This window comes from Lonchura striata, chromosome 12 (assembly GCF_046129695.1).
Source record: "Lonchura striata isolate bLonStr1 chromosome 12, bLonStr1.mat, whole genome shotgun sequence".
Lineage (NCBI taxonomy): Eukaryota > Metazoa > Chordata > Aves > Passeriformes > Estrildidae > Lonchura > Lonchura striata.
In genome coordinates this window covers 15,524,397-15,540,220 of record NC_134614.1, presented here as the reverse complement: position 1 = coordinate 15,540,220, position 15,824 = coordinate 15,524,397, and the positions used below count along the sequence as shown (strand labels likewise).

Here is a 15,824-nt window from a genome sequence, read left to right as displayed (position 1 = left end):
CCCCTCCGCAGCACCCCAAGACTGAGCAGGAGAACAGGAGGCAGTGACAGTGCGGGGACAGGGCTGGGCTCTCCGTTTATTGAGGCAATGCTGTGGGGCACCCCAGGGGACGGCACCAAGGCACGGTGGCACTGGGGGTGTGCAAGAACCCCCAAGGAAGCAACACCACGATGGTGTAGCAGCAGCGGGTCCCTCAGGCCTTGCCAGGGTCCTCCTTGAGCGTCACTGTCCGGTTGAACACCATCTGGGGAGAAACAGAGGGTCTGCTCAGAGCGCCATGGCGGGCACGGGGTGCTTGCACAAGTGTGTGCAGGCTGCATCACTGCCCCCATCCCACAGGACTCACCTTCCCCTCCTCGCTGTCGGGATCCACAGAGAAGTAGCCCAGGCGCTCAAACTGGAACTTGTCAAAGGGTCGAGCAGAGCGGACAGAGCTGTCGACCAGGGCATTGTGCACCACACGCAGGGAGTCCTGGCAGAGGGGACAGCTCAGCCTACCCTTCTGTCCTCTCCGCAGCCCAGCTCCCCCCAGCTCCTCTTCCCCTTGAGACACAGCAAGGCCTTGCCCCAGGAGGGGTAGGGTGTACATGGAAGTGGGTGCCTCAGGACTGGGTGCAGGAGGTCCCCACTTCCCCGTGGGCCCATAACCTCAGCTGCTGCCCCTACTCACAGGGTTGAGGTCACTCAGAAAGCCACCAGGTACCTCCGATGGGTCCTCAGGATTTTTGTGCAAAAACCTGCCATGAGATAAGAGTCTTATCCCAGAGCTGCCAAATGAGGGGGCACGGTGCCACTCATGGGACCCCAGAGCATCATTTTCTCCACCAAAGGCCTGGGCAGACCCCTGCAGGGCCTGCTGCTGTACAGCTGTGCTGTTGCTCCAGCACTGCTGAGCTTGTGCTGGCCTCAGCTGGCAGCCAGATACTCACAGCCGCTCGTAGAGCCGCACTTCACAGGCCAGGGGCACCGACACCCAGTGGATGAAAGCCTTGGGCTTTTCTGCCACATCCGACTTGGTGCAGGTCACTTCCAGCTCAATGACACGGCCACTGACATCCTGAGGGAGAGGAGATGAGCTATCAGGCTTATCCCACATGGCAGGCCCAGGGCTGAACCCCCAGCCCCATCTCGGGGACACTTTGTGAGGCACAGGGCAGGCAGAGAGCAGGCACACAGGCAGCCTGAGCCCTCACTGTGTCCAGAGCGTCCAGCATGAGATGACCATCGCTGCTCTTCCCTGCTGGGGCATGGTCATGTCCTGACATTCCACAGCCCAACCCCGTGTCACCAGTGCCCACAGCCACGCACCTTGATGACATTCTGGACAGTGATGACGTAGCCAGTGTGGCGCAGCCCCACCGGCTGCCCGGGGGCCAGGCGCTTGTAGCCCTTGTCTGCCTCCTGTAAGAGAGTTCATGGCTGCATCAGGGGCCCCAGCATAGGCAGCAGGTCCCCCCTCATACATGTCTCTCTGCCCCCACTCCTGCCATCCCAGGGATCAGTGATCCCAGGGCTGTTTGAACTCCATGTTGCTGTGAGATGTTCCCAAGGACAGGCGAGGTTGAGAAACGTTGGTTGGACATGTCTTGGCCAGGCGGAGGGCAGCATTTGCCCAGTGCCCTTCAGAACTGCTGGCCCATTTAGGAGTCAAATATAAATCTTCAACACCTGCCTGTGACCTCTGTGTGCAGCGCCAACACCACTTGCAGTGCTGCCAGGCTCCTGCTGCACAAGCTATAGCTCCAGCAGTGAGGGTAGTATAGTCCAGTGGGCCTGGCTCACCTCCCTGAAGTCTGTCTCCTCAATGTAGACAGTCTGGTGGAAGGGCACTTTGTGAAAACCACGGCTCTCATCAGCTGGAAAGTTGGGCACAAGGACCTCCAGTGCCTGGAGAGAAAGAGGGTGTGAATGCCAATCTCAAGGAACCCCACTCCCACAACAGCCCATGGCAACCTCACCTTTGGAGCAGGGAAGTTGGTGATGGTGACCTTGAGAGGCTCCAGGACAGCCATGGCACGGGGGGCCTGCTCATTCAGCACCTCACGTGCACAAGCCTCCAGCAGATGCGGCTCCATTGTTGCCTGGGCCACTGTCACACCAACCTGAGGAACAGTGTGCTGTGACCGTGCTGGCCAGGGGATGCAGCCATCTGCCTGTCCCATCCTACCCGAAGCCTACCCGTGCACAAAAGTTGTTGATGGCCTCGGGGGGGAAGCCTCGCCGGCGCAGGGCTGTCAGCGTGAAGAGACGTGGGTCATCCCAGTCCCTGAGGAAACACCAGTGTGACAACCAGGCATGATGTGGGTGAGCACCATCATGGCAGTTGGCCCTGCTCCTACCTTACAGCACCTGTCTCCACCAGCCGGATGATCTTCCTCTTGGAGACGACGGTGTAGAGCAGGTTCAGGCGCCCATATTCCCACTGCACAGGGCAGTAAACATCCAGAGCATTGCACAGCCAGAAGTAGGAGGAGCGCCTGCAAGGGAGGTACAGGCCCAGCCCAGCTCAGCCACGTGGACGTGTTGTCCCCCAGCACTCTGGCAGCCACCAGATGCTGCTCCCAGGTTCAGCTCAGCCCTGGGCCATGTCATGCATGGTGCTCACCTGGCCTGGAACTCCTTGGTGCAGAGGGAGTGCGTGATGTGCTCGATGGAGTCGCAGAGACAGTGTGTGTAGTCGTACGTGGGGTAGATGCACCTGCAAGGCAGATGCAGTCGGCTCAGGGCAGAGCACAGTGCTGCTCCACTCCTGATACCTCCTTACTACCAGGAAATCCAGACCCACCCCCACCATATGTGCCAGGACATGGCAGGCCCTCCCTACCACTTGTCCCCAGTGCGGTGGTGTGGAGTGAACTTGACACGGTAGGCGACAGGATCCATCTTCCCATCCTCCATCACCAGCTTCATCCTCAGCGTGGCTTCCCCCTCCCCAAACTTGCCCTTTCTCATGTCCTGTGGAGAGAGGGGAAACTGTCAGCTGAGCCACAGATCCAGAGTCCACAGGCACACAGCACCTGCCCCAGCCAGGATACCTCAAAGAGCAGGAGTGACTCCTCCACAGGCCGGTCCCTCCACGGCGAGGGTGATGGGTTGTGGCCCTTGATTTCTTCAACCTTCTGATGGCAGACATATGCCTGACCCCTGCGGAGGGGAAATGCCATCACCAGACTTGAGTGACCCATCCCGTGGGCAAGGGGGTGCCCTGACCATAGTGCAGGATATCAACACCAGCCCAGCACATTCCTGCTGCCCACACGCTCACCTGCGGATGAGCTCCAGGGCCCAGGTGTAGAGCTGGTCAAAGTAATCCGACGCATGTGTCACTTTATAAGGCTGGTAGCCTGTGGGGATGGGTGACATGGAACAGGTTGGAGGAACCCCAAAGGTCCTGCTGCAAGACCTGAATGCAGGAGTGCCCCTGGCACCTGCCTCGATCCTGCCCTCCCCATCCAGCCATACCCAGCCACTCCACCATCTCCCGGATGGCTGTGAAGTACTTCTCCTCCTCCTTCTCGGGATTGGTGTCATCATAGCGCAAGAAGCACACACCACCATTGGCCTGGGGATGAAGAGATAGTGAGCAGTGGCTCCCTGAGGGACCACAGGGCCAGGCCAGCAGCCAAGCAGCGGGGAAAGGCAGGGACCAGGGTGGCTTGGTGCTTTTTACCTTGGCATAGCCAAAGTTGAAGTTGATGGCCTTGGCATGGCCAATGTGCAGGATCCCGTTAGGCTCAGGAGGGAAGCGTGTCCGTACCTGAAGAGGCAAAGGGGACATCTCTGTCCTTCAACAGAAGATTTTTACCTTCCCCGACAGCAGTGACACTGACATGAGCCCCTGGCAATCCTGCAGCACCCTCATGCTGTATGGGGGCTGCCTCTGCTGTGGCCCCTGTGAGCTGTGTGTTCCCCACCCACCCCAGCAGTGTCACTCTCACATGGAACCGCTGGGCTGTGGGATATGGCCTCACCTGCCCACCCGTGATTGCCAGGTGCTGTTTCAGCAGGGCCATAGTGTTGGGCGTCACCACGTAGCCCTCAGTCTTGTAGTTCTCTCCTGCAGGCAGAGGATGCTCAGGGCTGCAGCACTGCCCTTACCATGCCAAGCCCAGCAGCCAGGGGGGAAGGACACAGGACCTGTCCAGTCCTCTGCAGCACGGAGAGCTGGGACCAGGCACAGAGGCAGTGAAGTGGCGCCACGTATGGCAGTGGCACCTTGCACTCACCTGGCTTGTGGAACTTCAGGGCTTCTCCTCGCAGCTGCTCCAGCAGTGACTGAGTCTCTGTGCCCATGTCACCTGCAGGGAGGTGGGGCTGAGCTCCCTGATCACAGCTCCCAGGGCCCAGCTGGGAAGTGGGTGCAGCGGGAACTAAAGGGCTGGGGAAGATGATGGTCTCTTACCATTCTCCACCACAGCCACCTTCTGTTTCTCTGCTGGGGCCAGACGGGCCTTTGGCACCTGCAGAGACCAGCACAGCATGCTGAGTGCTCAGCTGTAGCAGCTCAGCCCAGAGCAGCTATTTGGGATCCTGCCCGGACGCTTTGCAAGCAAATATCATCCAAGTTTGCAGCCTCCTCTTCTTCTTACCTTTGGCTTCTTTTCCAGGTCAGCTTCTGTCTTTGGCCCAAGCAAATGCAGCACCTGGAGAAGAGTGACACACTCAGGAGCCAAAAAAGCTTCTGGACTAGGTGTGTCCCAGTGCCCTGTCCAGCCATCACTCCTCTCACCCTGCCTGCACCTAGGTGGGGCAGGCTGTGCCCAGCGCTGGCAGGTCCCACTCCTGTCCCAGCACACCCAGGGGACCACGGCAGCACCTGACACAGTACTTCACACCCACCTGCAGGTCCACCTCGTTCTTGATGGTCTTCCCGTCTGCCCAGCGCAGCTGGCTCCGTGCCTCCCCTGCAGACAGGCACCCGGTGGGCAAGAGGCAGGGCCCAAGCCCCAGGGAGCTTCAGCCAGGGGCTGATGCACAATGCCACACCTTTGCCCCAGGGCTGTCCCTGCTGCTGGGCACTATGGTCCTGCCTGTGTGGGGGATCTGGCAGGATGACATCTCCCCGTGGCAAAGGGCTGGCTCTCAGGATTCAGGGGAGCACAGAGGCACTGGCAGTCAGGCACAGGGACGTGACAGCCACCAGCACCAGGCAGGGGCTGCCCCGGTGTCACCACTCACCCATCAGCAGACCCATGTTGAAGTGGTAGCGCTCTGCCAGCAGCTCTGCTCGGTGCTTGCTGATCACAGCCTCCACCTGGGAGCGGCACAGGGACACCGGGGTGAGCGAGGCAGGCAGGAGCACAGCAGGAGCCAGTCCAGTGTTCCCTGTGCCATCTCCACAGGGTCACAGCCCCACTCACCGCTTCTTCAATCTGCTCAGGGGTGATGCAGATCCCCACACCACACGCCCGCTCAAAGTCTGCCACGTCCAGGGGCTCCAAGGGGTGGCTCCTCACGTACTCCAGGGCAGCTGGGGACAGAGCAGGGATGAAGAGCAGGGCCTGCGGGGCTGGGGCCGGGCAGGGGCTGGGGCCGCACGGTACCGCTGAGCTGCAGGTCGGTGAGGATCTCCCTGCGAGCGATGTAGCCGACGAGGAAGCCGAGGTGTTTCGGGTCCTTGAGGCGGGCGGCCGTGTTGTACAGAAGTGTCCCGGTGGCCTTGTCCAGCGCCGGGCCCAGCGCGCTCCTAGCCTGTCGCCGCCCCGAGGAGCGTCAGGGCAGGAGCAGGGCCCGAGCCCCGGCGAACCGGCGGCACCGGGGGCTGGAGCGGGACAGGGGAGTGCCAAGGGCCGAGGGCGCTCGGCGGGGCCGGGAGGAGGCGAAGCCGGGGGGTCCCGGGAAGGCAGGGTCGAGGGGGTGACAGCGGGACCACGGTGCCAATGTACCCGGGTGACACCGGGGATGGGGTTACCGGATCCCGGGGGTGACACCGGTATCGGGATAGCGAGTTCCCAGGGTGGCCGGGTCCCGAGGTGACATCGGGGTGCGGGCTACTGGAGATCGAGGATCGGGGGTCAGAGCGCGGGCCCGCAGCGGACGCACCTGCAGCACAGCCCGGCGCAGCAGCGCGCTGAGTGCCCCGTTGCGTAGCGTCTCTCGCGCCTTGGCCTCGCTGAGGCCGATGCCCGTGAACAGCCCCAGCGCCTCCTCCACCTCTTCCGCCGCCATCGTTGCCGCCGCCGCCGCCATGCTGCCGCCTCCACAAGGGGGCGGGGCCATGCCCAGCCAATCATCAGTGAGAGCGCTCCGCCCTGGCCAATGGGAGGAGGGGACCGGCTCCGGCCGGGCCAATGGGCGCGCGGGAGGCGGGCCCGGCGCGCGGGCGGTTGCATCATTTAAAGAGCCCGGCGGCGGCGGCGGCCACGTGGGGGGCGGGGCCGGGGCGGGGCCGGGGCGGGGCACGGGCAGGCCCTGCCGCTCCGGTGTCCCGGCACTCCGGTGTCCCGCCGCTCCGGTATCCCGGCACTCCGGTATCCCGGCACTCCGGTGTCCCGGCGCTCCGGTGTCCCGCCGCTCCGTTATCCCGGCACTCCGCGCTCCGCGGGTGCTTCCCGCGGCCCCGCTGTGCCTGCGGGTCTCCGCCTGCCACGGCGGCCCCGGACACGGGCCCTGCGCCGAGCCCGTGGCGATGCCCGTGCCCGAGGTCCTGGGGTGCAGAGCGGGTCGCGGTGGCGGCCTCAGCACGGTGTGTGCGGGGCCAGGGGCTCCCCCGGATCGTGCGCGGTCGCTTGGCCCTGCCAACCCAGTGTCCGCACTCTTCCCTCCGCCCCTGTTCCCCTCGCTGCCTTAGTACACCCCTCATCCCAGTGTCCCCAGGCTTCCCTAGACCGGTGGAATTTTGGCTGCCTCAGCCCAGTGTCCTCCTGCCACCCCCGCCCCCTCTGATGTCTTGTCCAGTCTGGTGTCCCCAGCTCTCCCTTCACCCCGCCAGCTTCCCCAGCCTGCTATTCTCTAGCTCTTCCGGCCCGGTGCCCCCCCAGCCCGGTGTCCTCCACAACCCCTCGTTTTCTGACTCAGCCCAGGAGTCCCTGCCCCAACCCAGTATCTCCCCCCTCCCCACAGCTTGGCGTCTCCTCTTAGCTCAGTGTCCCCCCAGCCCAATGCCCCATCCATCCCGCTCCCACCTCAGCCCGAGTAGCAGCAGCCTCGAGTGATTGGGGAAGGTGTTTATTGGAAATACTGGGTGGGAGGAGGCACTAGCAGGTCCTGCCAGCCAGAGCCACCGGACACAACCAGACCAGGCAGGTCCTGGCTCCTCCATGGGCGGGTGCTGGAGTCAACGCTGGTGTAACAGTGAGTCCCAGACCACGGAGGGGACAGCCATTGCTTAGCACCGGCACAGAGCTATAGTTCCGTGCTGGTGCCAGGCACTGTGTCTGTCCCCTTGGTGGCTGCCTGCTCCCTGCCCGTAGCTGGCAGTGGCTTTAAGCTGTAGCGGGCACTGACATTGGTACCTGAGACGCTGCGGTATTCGCCCATCTCCGTACGAACGCTCTCGTTCTGGGTGATGGTGAGCAGGACCGGGACGGAGAGTGTCACCTCCTTCCGAAGGATTTGGATGCTGAGCGCTGTGCGCGGGGGGATCTTCGCCGGCAGCTGCACCTCCACGCGCTGCCGGCGAGTGCTGCTCTCACTGCGCCCTTTCTGCACCGTAAAGATGTTGGAGGCTTCCACGGTCAGCGTGAAGGAGAGCCCGGCTTTCAGGCTCGTGGCATTACTGAAGTGGAAGCTCTGCCAGAGCGTGGTGCCGTACTCCCGGCTGCTGCTGGCTGCCAGCGCCTGCTCCGACTCTGTCTCGTTCACCCCCTCAATCTCATCCACCAGCACCTCCCGCTCCTCCTCCACCCGCTTCTGTTCCCACAGGAGACGTGCTGAGACCTGGGGCCGCCCAGGCCGTAGTGGGCGCAGGTGGGACAGCCGAGACTGGAAGTTCAGCTCCAGTTTGTAGTCAGCGAGATGCTCGCCGGGCCACGCCAGGCAGTGCCAGCCGCCGCGGCCGGGATGCTGGTACAGCAGCCAGACGCCTCGCTGCACCGTGTGGGAGGCCACCCGGTCGTTGAAGTACCCATACGCCAAGTTGGTCTCCTCTGTCACCACCTTGCAGGCGCCTTGGAAGTTGGGGTGCTCGTAGAGGGTGATCTGGGGGTCCCCCAGGTCATGGTGCACGAGGCGCAGTGCCGAGAAGCTGTTGGGCCGATCCACAGAGGGGTACTCGCCCTCCTCGAAGGCGTGTGACTGCCCCTCATATTTGGGGTCTGTGTAGGCAATCCATGGCTGCCCCTCCACCTTCAGGGAGGCGATGCAGTTCCCAAAATCCAGCTCGTGCAGGTCAGGCACGTCGCAGGTGAACTCTCGGCTCAGCCCCTCAAAGTTGGCACGCTCGTACACTGTGATCCGGTTCATGGTGCTGTGGGTGCGTGCCCCTGCGAGGGCACAATGGGCTACGTCCCCTCCTGTGGGGTCACAGCGTGCTACAGGAGACCCGTGAGGAAAGCCCAGCAAGCAAAAGCAAACCCCAGCACCCCTCAGCACTCTTATCCTCTGTCTTTCCTTTGCCCACCTCCTGCCTGGGCTCCGTGCTCTCGCTGTCTGTGCTGGCAACACCCTGCAGCTGTGCCTTTTAGGAAGGGGTGGTGGGAGCAGGGCGTGCTGCGGCACGAAGCGAAGGCGATGACAACGCTTGCCCCCGCACCCTGCGCCCAACCCTTGTCCCCACTTTGTGCTGGGGACTCAGCCAGGCCCCGCACAGCGGTGGAAACGCCGGGATGCCAGCCGGTCCCACAGACCAGCCCTGCCGGAAAGTCCTGCCGTGCCCCAGGCACGTGAGGCTCCGTGTTAAAGAGTCACCGCCAATTATCAGTGATGCTTCCGCTCTGCCTGTGCTAATTACAGTGTGCATTGCCGGTGGGGCAGGAACTGCTGGCTCACCCCACTAAGGTGAGAGGGCATCGTGGTGGGGCAACCTGGCGCCCCAAAACAAGACCCTCTGGAACCTTGGTGACCCCAGCAATTGGATATGGACACCTGGCACGGTGGCACTGCTCCAGCCCTGTCTCTGAGGATGGCTGGGACAGATGGGAACACTTTTTCCCCCTTGTCGCGTCATGGGGTGGCCAAGGCACTGCTGGAGTGGGATGCTGGGCACAGCAGGACACTGACATCAAACCGAGGCATTGGAAGACAGCCACTCCAAATACAGCATGCTGGTGGTTTCCTCTGGGCTCCACGCAGGTTCCAATGGCATGAACTGGAGCTGACCTCCCCAGGAGCTACTGGTGTGGGGCACAGGGCACGTGCACTCCTTAGCTGGCACCCTGCTGAAACAGGGCTCAGGCAGCTCACAGGTTCTGGGGCAGGTTAAGCTTTTGACTTCTTCTGGCTACATGCCCAGAGGCTGCCTGATCCACTTGTCCACACAGCCCTCACCAGCCCACGGCTGTTCCCAAGGCACAGTGCATGGAGTGCAGAGCACAAAGCTGATATGAAAAGCTTCCAGTGGGGTACAGCTGGATCCTGACCCACCCCTTGGGGACAGCCAAAACCCTCAAAGCCTCTGGCCTAAAATCTGCCTCTTGGGACTGATAAGCAAGGCAAGCCCCTGGCTGCATGAGGCGCCCAGTCCCACCGAGGTTTGGTACAGCTTGCAGGTACCCACATCCTGTTGTGGAGACGGATGGAAAACCCCCATTGCTCCAACAGCCTCTCCCCCACAAGTCACCCAAGAGAGGAACCCAGGTGTCCCTGAATTCTTGAACCCTATTCCCTTCAAACCTCTGTCCCCCAAAGGCCAGTGCCACCCCACACCTCACCCCTCAGTTGTCCGCTGCTAGTGCCCCACTTCCCCTGCCTGCAGTGCCAGGACTGCCAGGGTCTCCCAGTTTATTGCCAGATGTCGGGGCGGTTGGGGTTACACCAGACAAACGCTACGGGAAGCAGTTAGTGAGTGGGGGGCCATGGGGGCCGCGGGCAGGGGCCAGGGAAGGGCTGTCCCACTCAGTCCCCCAGCCGGCGGCCTCCCTGCCGCTCCCCCGGGCTGCCACGCTCCCCCGCGCCGGGGACCCCTCCTGTGCCCCGTGGCTGCCCTGGCTCCGTGGCCCCCAGCACCCCCCACCTCGCTGTGTTCAGCCCCCTGCAGCGAGGCCGGCGGCCGGGGTGGCGCGGGGGGCACGGGGCAGCGTGGGTGGGAGGCGGTGCTGGCATTATTGCTATGGCGGGCGGGAGCAGCGCGACCCTCCCCACGCTCAGATCACAGTCTCGAAGAGCGTCGCCTTCTCCTTGGGGGGCTCTGGGGCCAGCAGCTTGGCCTCTGCCTCTGGCGTCAGGTACTCCAGGTGGTGTTGGCCCCAGATTGGAGTGGTCAGGAGCTGCCAGCGCTGTGGGGACATCGTGTCAGCTCCCAGGGACAACAGCCTGGACCTAGCTTGGTGAATTCCCCGCAATGCACAGGGATAGGAAAGGGATGGGATTTGGATGGGGGTGGAGATGAGACTGGGACAGGAAAGGGATTGAAATGGGATTGAGAAAGGGACAGAGATTGCACGGGGACAGGGATGGGACTGAGACACTGACAGGATTACGACGGTGATGTCAGCAAGGATGAGGTTTGGGTGAGGCTGGAGTGAGACAGCAGTGAGGATAGGAATCTGATAGGAGTGAGAGCAATAAAGACAGGAAGAGGACTTGGATGGGGGTGAGCCTAGGATGGGAAAAGGACTAAATGAGACAGTGATGTAAGCATCGGTGGGAATCAGGTAAGACTGGGAATAAGACAGCAATGGCTACAGGGTTGGGATTTGGGTGGGAGTAAGACAGCGAGGACAAGCACATGATTTGGATGGGAAAGAGACAGTGATGAAAACAGGGATGGGACATGGCTGTGGATGGGACTGTGAGGGCAATGTGGACAGTGGTGGGATTTGAATGGGAATCAGACAGTAGTAAAGACAGGGATGGATCTGGTCGTGGATGGAACTGAGATGGCAATGAGGATGGTGGAATTTGAATGGCGCTGGGACTGGGTCAGGGACAGGAGTAAGAAGGCTGAGAATGGGGTAGCAACAGAGGCAGGAATGATCCCGCTGCACTGCCCTCACCTCGCGCAAGGAGCCTTTGCAGCGCAGGAGCTTGTAGATAACAGTGCAGGGGATGCAGAGCATGGAGGAGAGTGCCAGGACCCAGCCGATGGCTTCCCCCCACCACGGGTACACGTATGTCTTATTGTATGTCAGCGGCTTGTAGTTCACCACGTGGAACACGAAGATGCCCTGGGTGGAGAGAGGCAGGTGAGGTCCCGCGGGGCGGGCGCTGGCGGTCCCCACCCGCGGCGCGTCCCCGCCGCAGCCCGCGGGGCACGCTCGGCAGCGACACGCGTGTGCCCGCGGCGGCCGCCGGGGGGCGCCCAGCGCCCGCGGCACAGCTCGGGCGGCGGCCCACGCGTGTCCCCACGCGCGGCGGCCCCGCTCACCACGCAGACCAGCGGTGTCACCACAGCCCAGCACCACTTCATCACCGGCAGGGGCCGGTAGCCGATCATACGGGCCACGTCGTCCATGAAGCGGTCAGCACCTGCGGGGAGGAGGGTGTCAGCTGGGGCACTCGTGTCCCACCTTGTGTCCCGCTCCTCCCCGTGTCCCCCTGGCCTCACCATAGACCCAGGCAATGACCACGCACTCCCAGAAAGCCTGCCACAGCAACGTGATCCCGCTGGCCGAGTAGTTGTCAAAGAGCTGGAATACGTACATGCCGCCCTGCCGGGAAGGTGCCCGTGTCACCAGCACTGTGCTGGCTGCTCCTCTTGCCGCCACACTGGCAAGTCATAGCCCTGCCAGCACCGGTATCCTGCCTGGCATGAACACCCTGCATGCGATGGGCACCCTGCTCCCACAGCACCCCTACGCCACAGAGACCCCCATGCCATGGGCAGCTCCACGGACACGAGGGCAGCACCCCAGTGAGCTCCCACCCCACAGTGGGATCTCATGGGAGGTGATGCCTCAGGAACAGGCCGGTGTGGGGCTGGCCGGCAGTGTCCCTGCTATGTCCCCCACCTGTGTGACCATGGAGAGGTCAATGAGGCAGCAAACAATGCAGCAGAGCGCAGCGGTGAGCTCACGGCGCAGCGAGCCAGCCCCCGGCTGGGGGAACAGGTCCAGGATGCCCGTGATGAAACCCTCTACACCGACAAACTGTGGCACAAAGCAGGGCTCAGTGGGGACGTGCCACCCATCCTCTCCCTGTTCCCCATCTCCCTGGTTGCCACAGCACCTGGCTGTCCAGCCCCAGAACGAGAAGCATGACGAAAAAGAGCGTGGCCCACAACGGAGACAAGGGCATCAGCGTCACAGCTTTGGGGTAGGCGATGAAAGCCAGCCCGGGACCTGCAGGAGTGTGGGGTCAGAGATGTCACTCAAGGGGTGACACAGAAGACACAGTTGGCACCCACCGCCCATCACTCACCAGACTCGGCCACCATGGAGATGTCCACGCCTTGCTCAGAGGCCATGAAGCCGAGCACAGAGAAGACAACGAAGCCGGCAAAGAAGCTGGTGCAGCTGTTGATCACAGCCAGGATGTAGGCATCCCTGTGGGCACAGCATGTAAGGAAGTGCTGGGGGGCACTGGGGGACACCCCAGGGGGCCACTGGGACACAGCAGGGCGCCTGCCTGCAGCTGGCACAGCCCTACCTGTAGCAGTTGTTGTGGAAGCGGTTGTAGCTGCCCAGTGCAGTCAGGGCACCCAGCCCGATGGCGTAGGAGAAGAACACCTGGGTGCCAGCATCAATCCAGACCTGGGACGTGAGGGAGGATGTCAGGGGGTGATGAGGGTGCCAGGGCGTTGTCCAGCACCCAGCTCCTTGCTGCTCTCCCCGGTGCCCTCACCTGTGCCTCAACCAGCTTGGACCAGTCAGGTTTCAGGTAGTAGATGATGCCACCCAGCGCGCCAGGCAGTGTTACTCCATGGAACAGCAGGAGGATGAGGACCACATACGGGAAGAGTGCCGTGAAGTAGACAATCTGAAGAGCAGTGGGTGGCCATGAGACCCCCCCAGGCCAGAGCTCTCTGTCACATGCCACAGGTGTCCCAGCAGGACCAGAGGTTGGGAATGTCCCCAGCAGCTGGAAGCACCTCCTGGACAAATGTGGGACACAGGCCTCCCACCCCTGTGGGCTGTGGCACAGGAGGGCAGGAGCCAGCAGTGCCATGTGTTGCAGTCTTCTCTCATGCCTGTGGCCCTGATGCATGTTCCCCCCGCCAGCATTACCTTCCCAGTCGACTTGACACCCTTCCAGATGCAGAAGTAGACAACGATCCAGGTGGTAACCAAGCAGATGATCATCTGCCAGTTCATCTCCCCTGGCTCGCTGAGGCCCCCAGAGAGACGCAGCACCTTGTTCCTGCAGAGCGGGGCTGTGCTGAGCACCAGCAGACACCCCCAGCCCCAGACAACACCCTCCTGGTTCCCACACTCACTCCCAAAACTCAATGACAGGTGAGCGCTTGTTGGACATGTCGGTGCAGCTGAAGTTGGAGGTCCAAGTGATGGCAGTGGCATTCGTGCTGACATTGTGGCACAAGTCCGGGTTGAAGAGCTCCGTGCACTGCTCCGTGTTCCAGGAGTGGCCACAGGTGGCCCAGGGCAGGGTGTTTGTCAGCGAATGCACCAGGTAAAAGAGCCCCCACACCAAGATCATGATGTAGTAGGAGTTGCAGAAGAAGACGATCACCATAGAGGCCAGGCCTAAACCTGTGGCACGGGGGGATCAGAGCCCGCAGGCACCTGTGGGCATCTACCACCAGCATGGAGTGGGATGCGGGGTGTTGTAGGGATGGGGGAGGACAGAGGAGAACTGACAGGGACAGGACAGGGAAAGCTGGCAGCCCTGGACAGGACACGGGAGAGCTGGTGGGAATGGGACAGGGAAGCTGGCAGGCCCAGGCAGGACAGGACAGGGTGGGGACAGCTGGTAGCATGGCACAGGACCAGGGGGGAGCCGGCAAGATACCTCTGGAGGTGGGGATCCAGCAGCTGCCTGGGATCCAGCAGCATGCAGGCAAGGAGCCACAGGGGCAGGCAAGGCAGGCAGGGCAGCACAGGGTGCCACGGGGCACAGGTGCAGGCAGCTGCCATCCTTGGCCACGGCACTGGCGGCAGTGGGACGCGGGCAAGGTGCAGGGGAGCAGGCAGGGCGTGGGCAGGGTGCTGCCAGCCCCAGCAGGCTCGTGCAGCCGAGGCACAGTCAGGGTGCAGACAGGGTGCCGGGGGCCCTGGGCAGGGTGCAGGGGCTGCGGAAAGGGTGCAGGCAGGGTGCGGGCAGGGCGCGGCGTTACCCTTGAAGAGGGGGGCGATGTTCCAGGCGGCGATGCCCCCCTGCTTCATGAACTGTCCCAGAGCCACCTCCAAGAAGAAGATGGGGATGCCGCCCACGAAGACGATGAGCAGGTAGGGGATGAGGAAGACGCCTGGGGCCGGGGGCAGGGGGCCGGCTCAGCCGCCGCCGTCCCCCCGGCCCCCCCTTTTGCTCCCCCCTTCCCCGCGCCGCCCGCCCGGACGCAGCGAATGGCAAAGGCGCCTCCGCGCCCTCCCCTCCCGCGATGTAGGTCAGCACGGGCAGGTGCTGGGGGGCTCCCACGACCCCCCGCCCCGTGAGTGACTCCGGAACCCCGCGGGGTGGCCCACGAGCCCCTCGAAGGCTCAGGGCGAGCCGACCCAGCGTGGGGTGACCCCCAGGCACACACTCTGGGGCGGCAGGGGGTGCCCCCCACGCCGCGGGGCGCACTCCCGCGGCGTGGGGCGAGCACGAGCCTCACCTCCGCCGTTCTTGTAGCACAGGTAGGGGAAGCGCCAGACGTTGCCCAGCCCCACGGCGAAGCCCACGCAGGACATGATGAAATCCATCTGCCGGGTCCATGTCTCCCGTTCGGGGACGGCCTCTTTGGGGGGACCGGGGGGTCGCACCAGCGGTGCCGTCACTGTTCGCTCCTCGCCCGCCGTGGGGGGCTCTGTGCCCTCCGCCCCGCCGGAGCCTTCTGCCGAGACGGGGGGAGTGGGGATGCCCACGCCGCCGTCACGCGCGCCCGTGGGGGCGCGGGGGGGGGAAGCACCGCCCCCCACGCGCGCCCCTCTCCGCGCGTAGGGGCGTGACGTCAGATGTCAGGCCGGCGCGTGACGTCACAATGCAGAGCGGTGACTCACCCCGCGGCGGCGGGAGGGGGCGCGCCGCGGTCGCGCGTGGCCGTGGGCCCCCCTCTTCCCCTCCCCACGCTCATCCCTCCCCGGCGCTCCCCGCTTACCGGAGCCCGCGGGGGCAGCGGCGGCCGCGGCTGTGGTGGCGGCGGCGTCGCGTCGCGGGGCGTCGGGCGGCTGCGGGGCGGCCGTGTCGGTGGGAACGGGGGGCATGTCGCGGGGGGCCGGGGAGCGGGGGCGGGTCGGGGGCGGCTCCGTGGCCGAGGGGGGCTCAGAAGCAATCCACGAAGCACTTGAAGGTGAGTCGGAAGAACCTCATTGAGGGCGGCGGGGCGCGGCGGGGCGGGCCGGGCCGGGCGGGCGGCTCAGAGCCGGGCTGCGGGGCCGGCGCCGCGCGGCCGCTCCGGGGCTCTCTGCGCCGCGGCACCGGGCGGCGGCGGAGGCAGCGACCGGCCGCACCGCCCCCCGAGCCCCATTGGCCGCGCCGCCCGCCCGCGGCTTGACGGGACTTGCAGTTCCGACGCACTGGCACCGGCCCCGGGGCGAGGCGGGGGGCACGGCGGGACAAGGCGCACCCGGCGGGATTGCGGGCACTACGGACCGCGAGGGACGGCGTTGGCAACGGGGGACACCGGGCAC

General features: G+C 63.9%; 2 protein-coding genes and 1 pseudogene across 2 annotated transcripts; all 3 read right to left on the bottom strand.

Annotated features, from left to right (window-relative positions):
- Positions 1–50: 50 nt before the first annotated feature.
- On the bottom strand, positions 51–6,204 carry QARS1 (glutaminyl-tRNA synthetase 1). The gene is made up of 24 exons (XM_021534108.2): positions 6,043–6,204; positions 5,544–5,691; positions 5,361–5,470; positions 5,179–5,254; positions 4,840–4,904; positions 4,590–4,643; positions 4,403–4,460; positions 4,227–4,298; positions 3,972–4,057; positions 3,671–3,757; positions 3,463–3,562; positions 3,266–3,344; positions 3,036–3,144; positions 2,825–2,955; positions 2,606–2,698; positions 2,340–2,477; positions 2,179–2,266; positions 1,959–2,102; positions 1,783–1,887; positions 1,309–1,401; positions 930–1,057; positions 671–737; positions 347–472; positions 51–244 (listed from the first exon to the last, which is right to left on the bottom strand). The coding sequence occupies exons 1-24, from the start codon at positions 6,187–6,189 to the stop codon at positions 194–196; spliced, it is 2,355 nt and encodes a 784-aa protein (XP_021389783.2). The 5' UTR covers positions 6,190–6,204; the 3' UTR covers positions 51–193.
- A 947-nt stretch (positions 6,205–7,151) lies between these two features.
- LOC110471023 (epidermal differentiation-specific protein pseudogene) lies at positions 7,152–9,777 on the bottom strand (annotated as a pseudogene).
- Positions 9,778–9,862: 85 nt separating this feature from the next.
- SLC6A8 (solute carrier family 6 member 8) lies at positions 9,863–15,398 on the bottom strand. The gene is made up of 14 exons (XM_021531186.3): positions 15,293–15,398; positions 14,810–15,028; positions 14,330–14,461; positions 13,472–13,745; positions 13,263–13,395; positions 12,880–13,014; positions 12,685–12,788; positions 12,457–12,581; positions 12,265–12,377; positions 12,048–12,185; positions 11,645–11,747; positions 11,465–11,565; positions 11,094–11,264; positions 9,863–10,373 (listed from the first exon to the last, which is right to left on the bottom strand). The coding sequence occupies exons 1-14, from the start codon at positions 15,396–15,398 to the stop codon at positions 10,242–10,244; spliced, it is 1,986 nt and encodes a 661-aa protein (XP_021386861.2). The 3' UTR covers positions 9,863–10,241.
- Between the last annotated feature and the right edge of the window lie 426 nt (positions 15,399–15,824).